Raw genomic sequence first — 19,536 nt, 5'->3', positions numbered from 1 at the left:
CTTTATGGCTTGTCAAGAGAAAAATATGCTGAGTATACAACTACTGCATCAGAATATTAATGACAAATGTAACACGGGGTAGGAATTTTGAAAAATTCCATTAAAACACACCCAGGTTGTATGCTAATGATGCAAAGACAAAACTAGCAAATTTCTTGATTTATTTGGTATGCAATCAATTATCGGTATTTTTAATGTGAAGATAAGTTTCCCTGTGAACAACACGTAACTAAGCTGAAGTAGTTTTGTTTACTGGTTTATAATATTGTGAGCAGATATCTGTTTAAAAAGCAGCAAATTTATCTTTTGTCGATTTGGATTTTGATTACAAAGTTGTTTTATTCCTGGAGGGAAAAAATAAACTAGTCTGTCTATACAAATAAGAACAGGCATGGAAAGGAGAGTCTTAATCCCAAGCCAAATAAAAATAGACCAAAAAGGCATTCTAGCCCATCTAGCTATTGGAGAGAGAAAAAAAAAAAAATCAAAAAAACCAAACAGTCTTCAGTGGAAAACTGTCTAAAGCTCTCAAGACAAAAACCTTCCTCAAGGGGGTTAAACATCAGTGAAAATGAACTGCACACAAACATCCTCTGGCAATGTTCTGTCGTTGCTCTGGTTTTGCTGATTTCCCAGGACAGGCAAGGTTGGATGTGATCAGAGCTTGATCAGACGAGGTTCCAGGTAAAACCCAGGATCCCAGAGGGGTCTGGCTGCCAGTGCCACCCTGCTCATGACACGAAGGGGCTGGACCCGCCATCAAACCCGCTCTGAGGGCTGGGCCCCGCTCTCTGAGGGCTCCTCAGCAGCAATGTTGGGGCTCAGCCATCAAACCCGCTCTCAGGGCCCGGCCCCGCTCTCTGAGGGCCCCTCACGAGCGAGGCTCTGCGCCGCTCTGCGCATGCGCGGCTGACAGGGCGGTGCCGAGCACGTGCGCCAAGGCCGCCGAGGCGGGCTCCGCCCTCCCGCCGGCTCGGGGCGGGGACGAAGGAGGAGCCCGGCTGAGGGGCCCGACCGAGCTGCCGCCAGCCCGCCCTGTCTGGGCCCGCTCCGGTTCGAACGCAGCGCGGCCCCGCCCGGCCATTGGCGAGGGAGAGGGAGGGAGTGCGCGCCAGGCCCCGGCGTGTCGCAGCCAAGGCGTCCGGGCGGGCCCCGCTGCCGCGGCGGCGCGTTCCGCCCGGAGCGTGAGCGCGGGCCCCGAACGGAGCCGCCGCTGCCATGGAGCGGGGGGGCGGCGGCGGCGCGCGGGGCTGATCGCGCCCCTTCCCCATGAGACTGTGGCTGTGCTGGCTGGGCTGCTACACCCTGCTCCTGTGGGTGCTCAGGAGGACGATGTGGGCTGGCCCGGCCCGGTACCTGCGGAGCCCTTTATCCAGGTCCCTCTACGTGAATATGATGGGCAGCCACCGCCAGCCAGCCCCGGACGCCAGGGAGAACCACCAGGTACAGCCGCGCTGCCCGCCCCTCCCTTCCCTTCCCTCATCGTGCCGGGCTGGGCGGCGGGGGCGGCTCAGGGACCCCCGATCCCCGGGGAGCTCCGCCGGGCAGGGGCGGGGGGTCCGGCGGGGGGGATCGGCGGGAGGAGCGGGGAGCCCGCTGCGGGCTGAGGGGGCAGCGGGCCGGGCAGCGCAGACAAAGAGAGGGAACTGCTCTGTCCTGCGGTGAGAAAGTTGCCGTGCGCCCTCCCTGCGGAACGCGCCGCCGAGCGCTCCCGGCGCTGCGGGCTCGGGGGGCGCCGCGGGGGAGGCGCGGAGAGCCCGGCGGGGGAGCGGCGCCTGTCCCGGCACCCGGAGCGGGCGGGTCGGGGCCGGAGCTGCTCCCGGGAGAGCGGCACCGCGGGTTCTTGACCTGCGCCCCTGGTTCTGGATGGGCACCCCGGGTTCTGGATGGGCACCCCGGGTTCTGGATGTGCACCCCGGTTTTCTCAATGCACACACAGATCTTTGTCCGGTGAGCCTTGTGAGAGCGCTCCAGGGAAGTTTGCAGGTGCTGGTGACGGGGGTGGGTTTGTAATCACAGAGGTGTTTGTAATTAGTACCGGTGCATCTAGAGGAAAACAAAAAAAAGTGGGAAGCTGAGACTCCCACAGAGGCCTTGGAGCAGTAGGGGGTGGCAGACTGGGAATGAGTTGTTGCAATGTGATCCGACTGCGATAAAAGGTTAGTGCCGTGTTTGGGCGGTGTGGCCTCATGGGTCGGTACCTTGTGGAGAAGTTAGGGGCCGTGCCCTTGCGGCGCAATGTTTATGTGATAGATTTCATTTGGAATACCTTCAGATCCGCACTGTGTTCTGGCGAAATGCTGCTGAAAATCTGACAGGAGTTAGAAGGGCTAATAAAAAGTCTTAGTGCAGAAGGAAGCTGGCAGCTTAATCTAGGTTAAATATGCAGAACCAAGCTAACGAAGATGTAGTATAAACGCTTGAGGACTGCTGTACAAAGGGAGACCATAATTCTTCCTGCTGATCCATTTCTGCAGCTTTCTTACTGCTTTGGGTGGGCTCTGACATCCAGAACCTTGTTGGGTGGATGCATCCCTGCAGTTTAGTGCTTGTGGTCTGCTCTTGGGATTGTTCAGGACATAAGTACAAAGAGAAGCAGAATTCAGGTTTACAGGAAGAACTTCCTTCTGGTGAACAAAGAAAATCTGAAAGTCTTTTGTGTTGTTAAAAGACAAGTCAGGGAAATTGTGGAGGTGCCTGTGTCATTCACAGGTGGATGGTCTTCAGTGGATAATCTTCATCTCTGTTTTATTTGATCTAGATTTTAAATATAGGTATTGATTATTTAGTACATTCAGTAAGATTTATGGTTACTGAGTTTGTGGGGTAAGCAAGGGTTGGATGTTCAGACTGCTGGTACTTTGTGGTTTTACTGACTTAACTAGTTTATGTAAATTATTTAAAAGACTTTTTCATCCTTTTAGTAATATTAGGCAAGAATTGCAATGTTTGTAATTTTTGCTATAACAAAGGTCTTAGTACAACAATCTGAAAATGTGTAAGAGATTGACACACACTTTGTCACGTAACTAGTGGCCTTTCTTAGATTGTATGTGTAGAAAAACAAAAGCAGTTTCTGTTCTGAGGAAAAAGTTCTGGAATTAAGCTGCTTTTCACCTTTTTTTTTTAATTTGAAATTTAGATAGGGGTTTTTGGGAGTTTTTTTTTTCTCTCTTATAATGTGTCAGAATTTCTGTTATTCACCAGTGTTATATAGGTAGTTGTCAATAACCTTATTGGCAAGATTAACCATGAGAGATTATGGAATTATTGAATCATTACGGTTGAAAAAGAGTTCTAAGATCATCAAGTCCAACCTTTGACCAAATACCACCATACCCACTAAACCATATTGGGAAAAAGAAATTGGAGATCTGTGAACAACACCCAGTTTTTGGAAACAAGCTTCTGTTAGTTGTCACCATCATCCTTCTGCCAGTGGTTGTGTCAATATTTAGAAGTCTGAAAGACAAGAATTGTAGGACTGTTGTTTTTCAGTGGAACTGCAGGTGAGAGTTCAGTGCAGAGCCCTGAGGTGGATGAGCTCAGGTGTGGTCATGCTGCTTATGGAACAAAGCCTCTGTTTCCCAAGGCTTTGTGAAGGTTTTCTTCTGGGTTGAACCTGGCAACACATTGCAAAAGGCAAATCACCTGAGCCACTCCAAACCTGTTCAGTGGAGTGAGGCAGCAGCCTTGAGAATGGAGCTGACCCATCCCAGCCTGCTCCTCAGCTCCTTGGGATCATTTGCCTCTGCCACACTCTTGGAATTGGCTTCTGAAGGAATGGACAAAGTGCACAAGCTGCTGCTTTGGTGGTTTTTCAGGAACCACTTAGGATTCCTTTTGGGAATCACTGGCCTGTGCTGGTTTATTTAGCAAGTGCTGAGCTCAGTGAGAAGAGACCTGAACTGGTGAATCAGCTGTTGTGGGGATCCCTGTGCCTGGCTCAGAGTCTGGGTTTCAGGGGAAAGGATCACTCACTCGTTCCACCCAGCAGTGTGTTTGAAAGTGCAGTCCAGAGCCTGATTCTGCCAGAAATGCATCATTGTGCAGGAGATTTGCAAACCTCAGCAGGCACGTTTGCTGCTCAGCTGAGGGGTCTTGGGGTCTCCCCTCTCTGCTTTGGGCCAGTGTTTGATGGAGCCCCTGTCATGAATGTGGCACGGGGGCCCTGGGGCACTGTGTGCTCCCCTCTGCAGTGACAATCCTGTCCCATTCCAGTGATGATTCCAAGTTCCACTGTGTCAATGCTGTGTAAACCTGCCTTGAGTGAATGTTCCACTCCCAACAAGGCAAACAAATGTGATGGGGTCAGGGTTTGAGCACATGTGTGTTAAATCTTTGGGGAGTTACCCCAGCTGACAGTTTCTGTCCTTCCATGTGCATTTTTTACAAGGTTCTGCTAAAACTCTGCATCTCACTTTAGGATACTTAAAGCTTCCTATCTGCACAATGAGCGCATGCAGCCAGATTAATGAACATTAAGGAAGATTTAAGAGAGAGATGAGAGGGTGTTGGCTGTAGAGAATAATTCTTAATGGTAGAATGTAGACACAATGGCTTTTTATGAGAAGGACTGGCACCAACTCCATGTAAAAATAGGAGAGTGAAAAATAATAGTGATATTCTTCATTAGAAAGAAATTTGAATTTTTTTAATACAACTTTTGGCTGTGTTGGCTTTCTAGGGAATTTACCTTGTAGATCTCTTCCAAGTACAGGGTAATAATTAAGACAAAATTAAAACCACTGTTTCTTAGCAAGTAATCAGTCCTCAATTTGTTACAATTCTAAGTTAATTTAACCCTGAAGTTTGTTGGAAAGACTGTAGGAAAAGCTGAATTTTTGCATTTATGAAAATTGGCAATAATTTTGTATGTATTAATTTTGACTACTTCTGGGCTTACATTGCTGAACTTTTAAAATGATCCTTTATCTCTTTCTCTAGTGGTATGTCTGCAACACTGAACAGTTGTCTGAATCCCTTCAGCCTATTTTTGTCCAGAGTTACCTTGACCAAGGAACACAGATCTTCTTAAACAACAGCATTGAGAAGTCAGGCTGGCTGTTTATCCAGCTCTACCACTCTTTTGTGTCCTCTATTTTTAGCCTTTTTATGTCTAGAACATCTATCAATGGGTAAGTGAAAAGTCAATCTTGGGTAAGCTAAATACAGTTTGGATTTAGAGTTTTCAAGTGTTCAGCCCTACCTCTTGATTGGCCAGCTTTTCAAAATGTGAAATTTCCCTTTGCTGCTCTGTCAGATGTGAAACACCCTCCTGTGTTCATCATTCCCAGCCCTCTTAGTGGTGAACACCATTTCCAGTATGGGGGGACATAGGAGGTAATTGCAATTAATACAAGGCAGTCAGAGGATTCTAATTGCATTTTATAACAATTACTTGTGTTAATTTTCTCCTAAGAGAGTGTTCTTTGTGTCTCTTCCCTCAGCTTTCTTCCCCCTCCCAGCTTGCCCTTTCCCTGCTGCCACATTTTTATCAGTTGCTGTTGTGATTGTGCTGGTGGCTGTATCCAGACTGTTCTGTATTATTGTACCTGAAACTCTTCCTGCTGGAGAGTGTTTGCCTGTCCATGGCAAATCAAATCTAAACACTGCAAAGCTGGCCAAGTGCTGTGCCTGGTAACACAAATGTGGAATATTGTCCTTTCTCTTATTCCCTGAAACAATTCCACCCCAATTTGTGTGTAAGCTGCCCTGGAACAGATGACTTCTGATGGAGCATGTTTGGCTCATGAACCATCAGCAAAGCAGGAAAACATAAGCTGATAAAACAGTATTCTTCTGTTCTTATTGCACTGGTTCCAGGAGAGTTTGGCTGTTCATGGATGCTTTAGTGTTTTTTTTTCAAACAAGGCAGGGCTCTTTTTTGCTCACCTCACCCCATTCAGACACATTTAACAGCTTATCAGCTTTGACCTTATGAAAAATGCATTTTGTTACATTTAACCAATTTCTCCAGTATCCCCACCTCTGCACCTGCTACATACTTCTGCACAGTCTGATACAAGATAGGAGCTGTCTAGTGGGGGTAGAAAAATAGTCTTTTTCCTTATTTTCTACTCAGATGACTTTATGAGCTTCCCTGTGGTGTTCTTAGTTATGTCTAGCTTTATATAAAGGTTCCTTTGGTCTCTTCTTCCTTTCTCTTCCATTTTTTTTCAAAGGCTCTTCAGGGCTTTGAATAACACCTCATAATGCTGTTAGGAATAATAGCTATGAGCCAATTATACAGGGTGGACTGACACATGTGTGCTGCAAGGGGGCTCTACTTAAATTGGATGTAGTGTGTTTATTTTTATACATTTGATATCCTGCTTAGTTTCTTCTCTATGACTTTGTATACTCTGTCCTTTTTGTTTCTTTGGGTTTTAGCAGTCAGCCTTTCCTAGGCCAGCTCCTTTTCACATTTTTTATTCTTTGAGTCTTTTTGTCTCTGTTTACCTTTTTTCCTGTTTGCTTTTTTTTCCCTGTTCATTGTCTTTAAGTTTAACCTGCTATCCAACAGGAGTTTAAAGAATAGTATTTATCTACCTGCAGTCTATTAGTGACCAGTTCTTCTTCCTCTGCCTGTTCTTCTAACTGTTTCATCATTGAATTCTGCTGTGACAGCTGGAACGTGTCACTGTGTAGTCTTCAAACAGTTATGGGCGGGTATGGCATTGACTTGATCCATAAGGAATCCAACTGTCACCTCTACCCAATTCCTTAATGAGTTGTCTATTTTCTGTTCCACAGCTTTTCATGTTGAATGCAGGATCTGCAGACAGCAGCAAAAGCCATTGTAACACAGAATTTTAAAAATCTCTTTTGCCCCTCCAGCAGCGTTACCCCCATGCTTTCTTTAAATCTGTTTTCTGTCTTCCCTCCTCATTCCACATCCTATTCCTCATTCATTGTGCATACTTCTGTGTCTGCAGCCATTTTATTTCCTCTGTTATTTCATCCTGTTGGTTTGTTTCAAGGCAGGTAGCAGAGATTCAAATCTGCAAATGTGACAAATAAGGTTCAGTCTTTATCTTTCCCTACTCTTTCTCTTCTCCCTTTTTTTTTTTAATGCAATCATTTTCTTGAGCTGCACCCCATGAGCTCTTCCTTACCTAATCAAATTCCTTCTGGAGTCTTAACCACTGGAACTGCATGTGGCTCTGTGTTTGATCTCTTACAAATGCAAGGCAAGTTGAACTGGATTTAAAATTTATCTGAGCAGTGACCTTGTCTACTATTATGTATGACTGGTTCCTGCCAAAGCACATTCTAAATTTTTTCACTGCCTGTCCATTTAAGTTTGTACAAAATTGATCATTTCTTGTTTTACATTTTAGGCTGCTGGGAAGAGGCTCGATGTTTGTGTTTTCCCCAGAACAATTTCAAAGACTGCTTAAAATAAATCCTGAATGGAAATCCCACAGACTTCTTGATTTAGGGGCTGGAGATGGAGAAGTCACTAAAGTTATGAGTCCTCACTTTGAAGAAATCTATGCCACTGAATTGTCTGAAACAATGATATGGCAGCTTCAGAAGAAGAAATACAGGTATTGACTGAATAATTCCTACATCCTTTATATCAGAAATTACAACAAGCAATCTATTTGTAATTTAATGAATGTTCAGTATTTTCAGTCAATTCCTTTATTGTTTGATTGTTGTGGAAAAGGTTAGCCTGTACAAAAGCAGAAAACCAAACACATATGATGATCCCTCTTACCAGTGTTGGTTTTTGTCTCCTTTATTACCTGATGTTTATCAGACAGTGTAAAGGTTCATAGGGCTGGACATGCAGCCATGCTGATCATTGATTTAGTTTCCTTTTCCAAAAGACCAGAAGGGATCAGGTCTGTCTCTTCTCTAAATGGTTGACCTTACCTGCACTATCAACACATCCACAGGGAATTTTTCTCTTCAGTAGTTGTGTCTGAAATCAGCTTGTTTTTATTTAACAGATTGTATCTCTTTTTCCTTTCACAGGGTGCTTGGTGTGAATGAATGGCAGAACACAGGATTTCAGTATGATGTTATCAGCTGCTTGAATTTGCTGGATCGCTGTGATCAACCACTGACTGTATTAAAGGACATTAGGAGTGTACTGGAGCCAACCAGAGGCAGAGTCATCCTAGCACTGGTTCTGCCTTTTCACCCCTATGTGGAAAATGGTAAGTGCACAGATTAACAGCTCTTTAGGCAGGTAAAGAAAACATTTGTAGGATCTAGTTTCCCAAATTAAGTGTTTCATAAAAGACATGTTTGTATTTGATTTTTTACTAATAACGAGTAGAGGGCATGTTCAGAAGTATGAAATCATAGGTAAATAGGCCACATGATGTAAGCTGTTTTGTTAACTTCAAACTTCACAGAATACATTGTTGACACCAACAAAAAGCTCAGATATTGAAGTCACAGATCCTGTTTTGCAAGTTTACCACATTTCAGTTTGTTGGAGCAACTTGGGAAAACTGGTCTCTGATTAGGGCCCTTTACCCCAGTTGTCTCTAGTGACCAGTTGAGCAAAACCCCCAGAACTGTCTAATGCTGAGTAGAGCCATTCAGGTCAAGCTGTTGCAAGTGTTCCAGATGAATCCCACCTAAAAATCCATAGAAAGATAACTTTCACTTTCCAGCATGAGGTCTCAAAGTAGAATATGGACTCCTACAAATCCAAAGTATTAACCACTATTAATATTGTATGAATTTACATTGTACTAGTAACAGGAATAAAAAAGTAAAATTCAGTGCCAAAATTATTTACCCTACTTGGAATTTAAAGAAATATATGAGATTTTCAGATGAATCTGTCCTTATGACTAAACTTTTAAAGAGACTAGGAACCTCTTTACATGCCTGTGATTGTGGATTCAGGTTGAAGCACCCTGAAGGTGGCTTGAATTCCAGGAGGCTGATGTTCATCAGTCATTGTTCTGGTTCTCCTTGGGTGTTAAGACTTGTCTGTGGGGAGGCATGGATGCCCACAAAATACAGAACTAATCATGTTCTGGCAATCACGATGCATCAAACTGAATCTGGTTTTCTCTTTTTGCATGCTAGGGGTATTTTGATGGGAAAAAGGAAAAAAATAAGCATAAGAAGTAATGCCATTAGGTGAAGAATTGCTTGTAATATAGTATTTGAGCTTGTAATTTTGTAACTGTTTTGAAAAGTAATGTGACCTAAATTAGATTTGGTGTTTTACTTAGGCATCTCTAAAGTATTTCAAGCATATTTGGTTACAACTTATTGTTCCTATAATATTGAACAATATGGCTTCTCCTTGTAGAAATCCTTTGCCACTATTTGCCACAATTATGGATATGGGCCCATATAAACTGTTAACAGTGCAGGTTAGCACACACAAAAGTTACACCTTTCCCACTAAAGATTAGTTTAACTGTGGGCTAAAGAAACAGACAGTTAGTTGCCAGACTGTCTTCATGATGCAAAAACCATTTTAGAATTTCAGTATTTTCATTCAGCTGTTCTACATGATGCACTTTAAAAATAGATATGTACATATGTTTTATATATAACAAAATTATACTTGGAACATTCAAAGAGGAGAACATTCCTCAGCTCAAGTAACTTCTTGTAGCAGCTCATTAAAACCAGCTTGGACCCATGTAGTGAAACTTTTTAATTTTGTAGAGGGAGAACAAATGGAAAAGTGTTGGGGCAGGTAAGGTGTTTGATCCAGTGATAATTCCATAGATTGAAGTGGAGAAATTATTCTAATCAAAATGAGATATATGGGTTATTACATGCAGTATAGTGGGATGGTAGTGGTGGAAGCTATGTGAATAACATAAATCCTGCTCTAAGAGAACAAAGCAAGGTGGAGAAGAAATTAAAATACAGATCTGTGCTCACTGTTTGTGGAATGACAGTGACACCTAGAGTCCAGAGGAGCTCAGTCATAAATTCTCTCTGGGGCTTTCCAGTTTTATTTCAACATGCAGGACAACCAGAAATGCAGTTACTGCAGGTGTCTAAATCTGGCAAGAGAGCCTGATGAATCATCAGGTATTAGACCAGTCACTAAGAACAAGTACTACCACAACTTCATTTTTAATAGGTGTCTCCCAGAGTCATATAAGAATCCTCTGTATTTCCTAATATAGACAGAAAAAGTCATTGTTGGGTAATACATGAGTGGACTGGTGTAAGTTTCTCTAAAATAAAAATGTCATGCCATACTTCAGAAGTTGTGAACACTGGGAGCCTGGGAGTGTGACATTTCCTTGTTGAACATGTTAATGTCCTTGTAATGGAGTGACAGGGATGAGAAGGCACAGGTGTGTATTCTGTCCTCCTGAAATACCATTAATTGAGCTGGAAACACAGTAGTGTGTGAGATGGACCCTTGCTTTGTCTCAGTTGTCCATTCTCATCTTGCAGAAATGAGAAATGTCACTTCATTTGTTTAACAAAGCCTTGCTTTATTTAAATTATGATAAAAGCTGCAGCTGTTCTTTAGAAGGGAAAATGCCTGATACCAGCAGGTACCCTATAAAAGTGCTGACTTTGCAGATTGGCTAGGGTAGTAACTGCTGAAAAAGGTACTTAAAAAGTATACTGGATAGTGTGGTTCTTTTTTGTGCTTGTGTCCATGTTGAACAGGTCTGTAAAGGCAAAACGTGGTGCTCCAGGTGTTCCTGACTTGGGATGCTGGGACTGGGAGATGGGGGTTGTCAGCCTAGCAGGTGAATTTTAGTCTTGGAGGACAAATGTTTTCACAATGACAGTTGCTTTCCTAAATAGGTTTGGAAGATGCTCCCATCCCAAATGAGCTTTTCCAGGATAGTGTGTGTGTTTAGATTGTCAGTGCTTTCTGCTTGCCTAACACACAGGTTTTGCTTTGTTTAAACTCTTCTAAGGCTCATTTATTGTTGATCTATAAATGTTACATCAATAACTACCCCATTAACATGAGCAGATCCAGAATTTCACCCATGAAATGAGTTTATTTTCTGTTGCTGTCAATTGTCAAACATCTTTCACATCCTATTTTATGTAACAGGAATACATAAAAGTTTATGTAAAGAGAAGAAAAAAGAGAATTAAATCTAAACTAAAAATAAAGCATCAGCAGTTATCTTACAAAGATGAAGTCTTTTCCCAGGGTTCTTGGAAATGGAAAATTGAATTTGTAACACAGATGTAAGGTACAATGCCCTTGGTTCTGGTGATCTGTTTAGAAATACTCCTGAAGAACACTGCCCTGCAAGGTTTTCTCCTCTTCCTTCAAAGCAAAGAAGTCTGTGAAGAAGCTTAACTTCCTCACCTGCTCCTTTGCATGCAGGAGAACTGTTGAAAAAATCTCAAGTGCTGCATGTGCTCATCTGTTCTGATAAACAGTGTCATCTTCCAAATCCTCCTAGGGACAGAAGTGTTTTGTTATTGAGGTGATTTTTTTTTTTTTAAGTAAAGGCAGAATTTCTTTTTTGAGGCAAATTCCATCCCTTTAGTGTTTCAGTAAAATCCTTTCTCCCCTCTTATGCAGTTGTTTTTGTCCATGTGGTATCTACAGTCTTCAGAACATGTTTCCTATCCTGTTGCCTTTTCCTAATCTCCAGGGGGCACAGGGGCAGTAAAACACAGCCCATATTTCCATATCTGATGGTCAAACCAAGGACCAGGTCATGTCAGCAAGGACTGGAAGGCTTTAAAGGGGTAATTACACAGGAAAGTGATTGGAGCTGTATGGAAATAAATGAAGTGAAATGTACATAGGAGAAGTGCTTGACTTTGGTCTGTGTGTCATTTGGCTCCTCCTTGCATCTCTGAATGATCTCTGTGCTCAGAATAGGAAAGAATTAACATTGTTTCTCAAGAGAAGCAATTTTCTTTGCATGCAAATATGTGTCATTTCTAAAGTTGTGTAGTTTGGTTTTGTTTGTTGGGGTTTTTTTTAATAATTTACATGACATGTAAAATTATTGTCATATAAGACTTAATGGCCTAAATTTAGAATGCTGTAATAAGTTGTGTGGCTTTACCCAGTGATATTGAATACTTAGTTTAGGCTCTGTGTGTTGGAGGAAGGGAAATACCTTTAAATATATCACAGAGCTTTTGTAATAGTTTTGTTATGTTTCTGTCCCCTGCTCTGGGTTAGTGGAGCAAGAGGAGCTGAAAAAGCTTCAGTGCTTTGCCAACATAACCTCCTGACAGCTCCAGGCATTTTACCAAACAGCACAGAACCAGACCTCTTCTTGGCAAAATGCAAATTTATGGCAGTTCTAATTTTAAATGTACAAGCATACATTTAAAAAGGGGTGTGTGTGTGTACACACACACATACATGTATAAATATATGTAATTGTATGCATCTGGCCATTTAGAATGCTTTATAATGTCCTTGACTGTCACTCAGAATACCTTTTTTACATCTCTATCAACTTTAAAGGAAAGAGATACAGTAAACTCCTAAATCCTTCTGGTTTCCCTTTTCCCCCATAAATTTAGGTATTGGTGGGTGGATACTCACAGGCTGTTGTTGGTGTTGAGCATATCTCTGCTTTTGAAGCTCTTGAGCAATTGCTTGAAAAATTTTTCGGCCGCTATTTATTTTCTGCAAATAATTTAAAGTATTTTGATTCAGTGCAACATTTTGAGTTGGAGCAAACATCTTTTTCTACCTTTTCTAAATTAGGTTTTTTACCTGGATATGTCTTTGGGATTGTTACTTAGTAGCATTTTAAAAACATGCAGTTTGGCAAGCAGAAGGTTATTAAATTACATTATTATTGCATTACTTAACATATACACCTTCTTTAATGGCTCTTTAAATGTATGGATTCTGATTTTCATACAAGGATATGTAGTGGTGGAGGTTGTTGATTGATAGCAAAACCTGTTATTGTCATAGGTTTGAACAAAATTTACTTAAAACCTGAAGGAAACAGTGTGTTAGAGATGGCCTTTACAGAGATTACCTTACCATGCATCCAATGTGTTAAAAATAAATTACCTGATTTGTTAAAATTAGTTAAATATAAATTGATAACTAATTTTGTACAAATATAAAGCGAAGCCTTAGCAGCTCAGATGTCTCTTTAATTGAGTAATCAATTAATCACAAATTTGATGCCAAATATACTTCAAAAAGACAAGAAGCTGTGACTCACAGACAAAGCAAATAACATGATAACATACACAGTTCTCTGTTGTTTGGTCTTTCCCACTTTTCTTTTGCAGCTTTGGTTTTAGCTGGAGGGAGGGAAAATAAACGAAAAAACAATTAAAATACAAGATGAGAAGTTAGCAGAGTAGTTAAAATTGTTGCCCTTTTGCAGTGCCAGTTTGTAGGTAAGTGTTCACTAGGTCAGCTTATACCATTGGAAAAATCAGATTTTCACGTGTGAAGCCTTTTTCAGTTTCTGGTAGTAGATACTGCAAGTGTTTTTGCTTTGAGCACGGTGGGACCTGCTTGAAACACTACTTAATTCTCAAAAATAAACCAATGGCATCACAGATCCAGTTTTTCCCCTGAAGAAGGCTTGTTTAATTTTTCCCACTGTATTTTTCACTCTGTACCTTCACTTCTAAAGAAAAACAAAAATGAAAAAGCCATTCCTGTCTTCATGCTGAGACAGTAATCACTACAGGAAAGAATCATTTTACCATATCATACCAGTAAGGACTGTGAAGTCCTGATTCTCCTGTCAAAGTCTCATTATCTTGTAAAGATTCCTGTTGTAGCTCTGTTTTTATCTAAACACAAAGTTTGTTCTAGATTTAAAAAAACCCCGACAATTACATAACTGTCAACCATGTGCATTTTAATGGGTTTGTTTCTGTAAGCATAAAAATTTTTCCAAGTCTCTGATATTTTTAAATTTTACTAAGGTTTCCTTTCTGTACATCTATGAAGAGAATCAGTAGACAAGCGAGGTCAGTCTGCAGTAACTTTACTGAAGCTCATAAATACTTTTACATGAATTTAAATTATTATACTTTTACTGGAAGTTTATACTCTCAGGATAATTATAATTTCAGAATACCTTTTATTTTAGACACTTTACTGAAGAAAGTAAATGTGGTTCCTGTTGAGAGTCCAGGTATGTGCCACACAGGAGTTCACAGATGTGTGTGTGCAGCACATGGACTTCAACCAACCTCCTCTTTAAAACTTGACCATAATAGTTAAGAAAACTAGAAATGTGTTTTTATTCCCCTTATGGAGATGTTAAAACTGTATTGATTTACAAATGAACAAAACCAGAAAATCACTCTGAGCCTACCTTGTAGACCACAAAGGAAATGAGCACAGCAGAGCTGTACAGGAACAGTAAGGTTGAAGCAATGATCATGGAGATGAGTTTTCCATGGCTGAGCTGCTTTCCTGATCCTTTATTAAAAAAGAGTGTTAGAATAAAGGGCAGTTCTGATTCACTTAATTTTTTTAAGACTCTGCATTGCAACCCCCTTTCTCTGAGGAATTAAAAAACCATCTACCAGCAATATTTTTCTGGGTAATTTTCAGTCTAAATTCCTAAATGAGATCATTTTCCTTTTGTTCATTCATATGTTTGCAAGGGCAATGGAGACCTGTTAGTTTTGATTACAAACCTTTCCTATAGGGGTAGAAAGAGAATGGCATCCAGTGTTCTGTTCCTGTAAAGGTATATCTGAATAAAGCTCATAGACTTCTGTTCAGAAATGGAATTAGAGAAAGGAAGAAATATAAAGAAAGCAATAATCCAACTGTTTCTGGATTTTTTTTCTTTTTCTGTTATAGGCATGTAAAACTGAAATGTTACTAAAGTTTCATCACTTTCTTAACTAGAGGCAAGTGATACAAAGGTTTGGAGCATTTTTCTCAGGCTGCCAGTGTGAATCCCCAGGTCTGAGGCCCTGCACTCTCTTGGCAACTTCTACTAAATGTTGGTTTCTCTACTTCCCATTTTCTAGTAGATACTTCTTTCTGACAGCCACAAAAGTCTTTCTGTAAGAGGATGCAGAGTGTGGTTAGACAGCAATAAGTGCAAAACTTCTTTCTTTTGTAGAACTCTAGAGTCATCTTTATCATATGACAGAACAGCCTAATTAGCAAACGAGGTTGAGATGCTTATTTGTGGAATCCCTCTGGTTTTACTAATAACATCTTTATATAGCCATACTATTCCTAATGGGTTTGTTGGTATTTCCATCTTAAATGTCATTCTTGAAAGTATAAAGAGAGTATTTAGAAGAGATCATTTATTTCTTCTAAGATGCTTCATTAAGAAGGAATAATCAACTGACCTGTTACTGTTAGTACTGTTCCATCTCCTGTTTGTTTAGAAAGGGGTGACGAGTCTGAAAATGCTATTCCACAGATATAAACAGCGCTGTCATCTTCAGTCAGATCTTTTATCTGAAGTGAGATGCTATTTCCTGCTGAATGTACTTTGTACTTCTGATGATCTGTGCAGCCAGGAGTACACAAACCCTGATGTGTACTAGTTAAAAAGCGAAACCACAGAACTTCAGGTTGGGGTGAGGAGCATCCAGAGGCAGAGAAGGAGCAGGGTAGGGACACGTTCTTGGAGGAGTCAGCCTGCTGAAACCTGGGCTGGGCCACAGTGACTTGGCAGTGACCTGCAACACCTGCTGGGAAGGAACAGTTGGTGATGGGAGGGACAGCTAGAAAACCAGGTACAGTCTGGAAAGAAAAAACAATTGCTTTTGGTTCATTCAAGGAAAGGTGGGAGGGAAGGAAGAAAACAACTGTGTTTAAACTTGACATGATTAAGGTTGTTTGTTTTTAATAGTTCCTATAGCGTGCACATGTGCTCATTTAACACTTTTATCTACAGGGTGATATGCTTGGCTTTCTATTTTTTGACAAAATAGGGAAGATTGATAGATCTAAAGCAATGTGAATGTTTCCTTTGGCACTGAGAAGACCAGAAGAATACTTTGTGCAGTTTCTATCCTGAGATGTAGTGCAGCCTGTTTGTGGGGGTACTGGCCAGTGGGGGTGGGTGTTGTGGGACATACGTGCAATTGCTCAGGGGAGCAGTTCTGCAGGGCTTTCCCTCTCTCCTCCACTGTTCCTGGTCTGAGTCAAACCAGACAAGCTGAGGGCAGGCAGTGGAAATGTCATAAATCAAGATATTTATAATTTAGCAACTTCATAACATTGATTAGAATTCACAATAGTTCCTAGATATTCTTCCACTTCATCACATATATTGACTCTAGGTTTCTAAGAATAATAGTGCTTGTTAGTCCTGACATTTAAAAATGTGTGCAGAGAAAACAAGAAGGTTAATCGGAGAAGAGCATTCTAATTAAGGAACTAAAATGTGTGGTTTAGTATGTCTAGTCTGGAAGATTTTTTAAAAATTTTTTATTGACATCCATGTGAATTCTGTGTTAATATATTTAATTTTATTCAAATAAATAGTGTAGTTATTTAAACTATGGTATTGAGCTTATTGCAGTGAGAATAAAGGTAGTATCTAAGTAGCATCCTTTTCTGCTTGCCAGAAAATAACAGACTGGAAGATAAATAAACTGACATCTCTTAGTGTACTGCTGAGACACAATTTGTAAACCTGTCCATGATGAACAATTAGCATTGTCCCTTTATCATTTTTCTCACTAAATCAAATCAGATTCAGTGGCTGTGACTTCTACAGGAATAAAGTGAAACTGATTCTGTGTCAGGTCCCTAGCAGAGCCATTCCACAGCAGCCTACAGCAAGCTGAAGATTGTGAGTTGTGGGTGTACTTGTACCCTGTGTGATGAAAGGCAGTAGCCTGTGCTTCTGCAGCTGATCCCTTCTCATTTCCACCTTATCCAGGGGCTCTGGTGTCCTTGCAGAGCAGAACTCCATGGCCTCAGGTCACAGGTGCTGCCTGCTGGACTTCCCAAACCCTCCACCCAAACAAACACAGTGCTCTGAAACCAGGCTGCTGCTGGAGTGTTCCAAGCAGGGAAGTGCAGCAGGATTTGACCCAGAAATTACAGGCTACAGCAGCGTTTCAGACTTTTTCTTCTCTTTTTCAGGGAAGAAAAAAGCATTTGCTAGCAGTTGTGTACTTTGGAAGTTATATGACAATAGCAGAAATTACCCTGATTTTCAGCAAAACTTTTCACTGCTTTTCTTTTGTAGCTGTGCTGCAAACCATAACCACAAAATTCTCAGTCTTGTTTAACTGCTGTTAAGTGAGAAAATGTAAGAAATTTTTGGAAAGTCTTACCAGCACCATACAGGATCCAGTCAAACGCCAGCATTAGCACGTTTTTAAATTTGTTGAAAGATGCCATTTCTTGTATCTCTGTGGAAATGAATCTTCTTGAAGGAAGAGGAACTTAGGAAATGTTTGGATTTGCAGAACTGTCTTAATCACAAGATGTAGAACTTCCTGTTTATAAGGGTGTTTACTACTGCGTCTAGCAAACTGGTTAAAGGTACAGCCCAAACAGAAAGCTTTTGTTTATTGTGGATGACATTACTTGGAAAATGAGTGAAGAACTTTAAATTTTGAATTCCTGAGAGTTGTACCTATAATCCTTCAGATTATTTCATTGGATATTACAAATAACAAGACATTTTCCAGCATGCTACTTAATCAGCTTCTTAATTGTGTATGACCCTGAGCAGCCTTTAGCAGATCAGCTGGTAGGTGGCCCCTGAAGGCACAAAGTAGCCATCCACTGTAATGGGGGTGATCTGCTGGTGAAAGCTTCACAGCAAATCATAGTTTTCAACTTGCTGGCTCTAATTACTGTAATTACCTCTGTGCCTGTCTGCTGGACACCAAACTCACTAAGGGCAGTTACCTTTTAGCCACTCCTGGCACTTCTAGTTTAAATATGTAACAAAAGATAACCTTGAAGAAGCTGCTTTTGAACAGCAGGGATAAACTGGAACTGATCTTGCAACAGGTCTGAGTGGTGTGGCAACCTCCTGTGTGGAGTGGAATGAAACATAATTAGTGTAATTATGCTTTCTGTAGGAAAATGCAGCACACAATAAAGTTTTCTTTATAATTGAAACAAAGCTGTTCTGTTTTCTCAGTAGGTGGCAAGTGGGAAAAGCCCTCAGAAGTTTTGGAAATCAAAGGGCACACTTGGGAAGAGCAGGTGAACAGCCTGCCAGAAGTTTTCAGTAAAGCTGGTTTTGCCATCGAGGCTTTCACCAGACTGCCCTACCTCTGTGAAGGTGACATGTACAATGACTACTACGTGCTGGATGATGCTGTCTTTGTCCTCAAGCCAGTGTAAGCCTGGGTGAAGTAAAGCTCCACAATCTAACCCAAGAAGCAGCCTCTGAAAGAGGATTTTGATTTATGGTTACTTAAAGGGAGGGAATTTTGGGATTGCCATGCTAAATAAATACCATGTAAGAAATTTAAAGGCCAAAATAATAATGTATTTCTTTGTAGTGTGATTAGGGGTGGGGGGGAAGAAAAGGTTGTTTTTTAAATGGACTCTTCAGCTGAGTATTTCTTTTTTACCAGCTCTTAAACCAACATTGCAATCTGCAATCCAGCAGCAATGGGGAATATTTTTTTATAATTACCTGCAACAGGGATCATATCCAAACAAAAGCAATAGTCTTTATAATGGTGAAACTGACAGTGTGAACTGTTGTGAAAGAAATCAAGCAAAATCTGGCAATAAAGTTATCCATTCACTTCAAGCCTTGTTGAATAAAACTGTTGAAATGGATAATCTTCCATGCTAAGTTACTTTCTCTCTTACTGTCATTCTTCACGTTTTTAATCATGCTAATAAACTTTTTTGAGATGACTTTTGCATTAACTTCTGTGTTCATTTTTGTAACCATAGCCATGCTTGCCTGCAGCAACTGCTGTTTGTTGAGAATCAAGCTTTCAGTAGCAACACGACCTTGCATTTATTTCAACAGCATTTAATTATTGTTTAATGGGATAACAGTGCACAAAAAATGTATCACTTTTAGTTGGGTTTCCTTCATGTTCTTCCCTGTTAAAGCCTCATAAATCCTCATTGCTTTTGCATTTGCCATTTTCCATAACCAAGGGGTTATGGTAGAACTTGTCAAAACTGCATTTTAAGCTGATGGCTTTAAAAACAAACCCTCTAAGCAAGTTGTTGCCAAATGTTTTCAGCTTTAAAAAGTTGCAGGTGGTTTCTTTTAAATTTTCTGAGTCAAACTGTCTCTGAGGATCAGGCTGTAGGGGCTTGATCATTTTCATTTTAGCTAGCTTGAGACATTTTCCTTTCTTCAAAAGCACTAAATTAATGCTATTTATTTTATCATGTCTTCTTTTAAAAACTGTTTAAGTGGATAATTTCTGGCAGTTGGGATATAACTTCTCTTTAAAACAAGAGACACCATAAGTAGACCTGGCAGGTGTATGTCATGTAGTGCTTGGATTGCAAGTGTGAGAGAGCAGAGAAGCCTCAGGTAAGTAAAGTAAGAACTGACTTCTGTTGCTTTTGAAGTCTAAAAAAGTTGTCTGTTGTGGGTTTTTTGTGATTTTTGTAATTAATGGTGATTTTATGCCAGGTAGGATGCTTAACAATGTCATTTTAGGTTTACCTCA

General features: G+C 40.9%; 2 protein-coding genes across 3 annotated transcripts; one reads left to right on the top strand and one right to left on the bottom strand.

The window, feature by feature from the left end:
* The first annotated feature begins 1,203 nt into the window (after positions 1-1,203).
* Positions 1,204-18,757, top strand: METTL9 (methyltransferase 9, His-X-His N1(pi)-histidine). Of its 2 annotated transcripts, none has more exons than XM_058035530.1 (5): positions 1,204-1,443; positions 4,948-5,138; positions 7,344-7,553; positions 7,987-8,171; positions 18,027-18,757. In XM_058035530.1, exons 1-5 carry the CDS (start codon positions 1,270-1,272, stop codon positions 18,227-18,229), a joined length of 963 nt encoding a protein of 320 aa, XP_057891513.1. In that variant the 5' UTR covers positions 1,204-1,269; the 3' UTR covers positions 18,230-18,757. The 2 variants fall into 2 exon arrangements, with proteins under 2 accessions (XP_057891513.1, XP_057891512.1); XM_058035529.1 differs by having other exon boundaries at positions 18,024-18,757.
* Positions 11,108-17,269, bottom strand: IGSF6 (immunoglobulin superfamily member 6). Its single transcript, XM_058035533.1, has 6 exons — positions 17,203-17,269; positions 15,256-15,600; positions 14,253-14,359; positions 13,165-13,218; positions 12,497-12,580; positions 11,108-11,383 (listed from the first exon to the last, which is right to left on the bottom strand). The coding sequence occupies exons 1-6, from the start codon at positions 17,267-17,269 to the stop codon at positions 11,345-11,347; spliced, it is 696 nt and encodes a 231-aa protein (XP_057891516.1). The 3' UTR covers positions 11,108-11,344.
* Positions 18,758-19,536: the final 779 nt, after the last annotated feature.

This window comes from Melospiza georgiana, chromosome 16 (assembly GCF_028018845.1).
Source record: "Melospiza georgiana isolate bMelGeo1 chromosome 16, bMelGeo1.pri, whole genome shotgun sequence".
Taxonomy (NCBI): Eukaryota; Metazoa; Chordata; class Aves; order Passeriformes; family Passerellidae; genus Melospiza; species Melospiza georgiana.
This window is presented reverse-complemented; position numbering and strand designations above follow the sequence as displayed.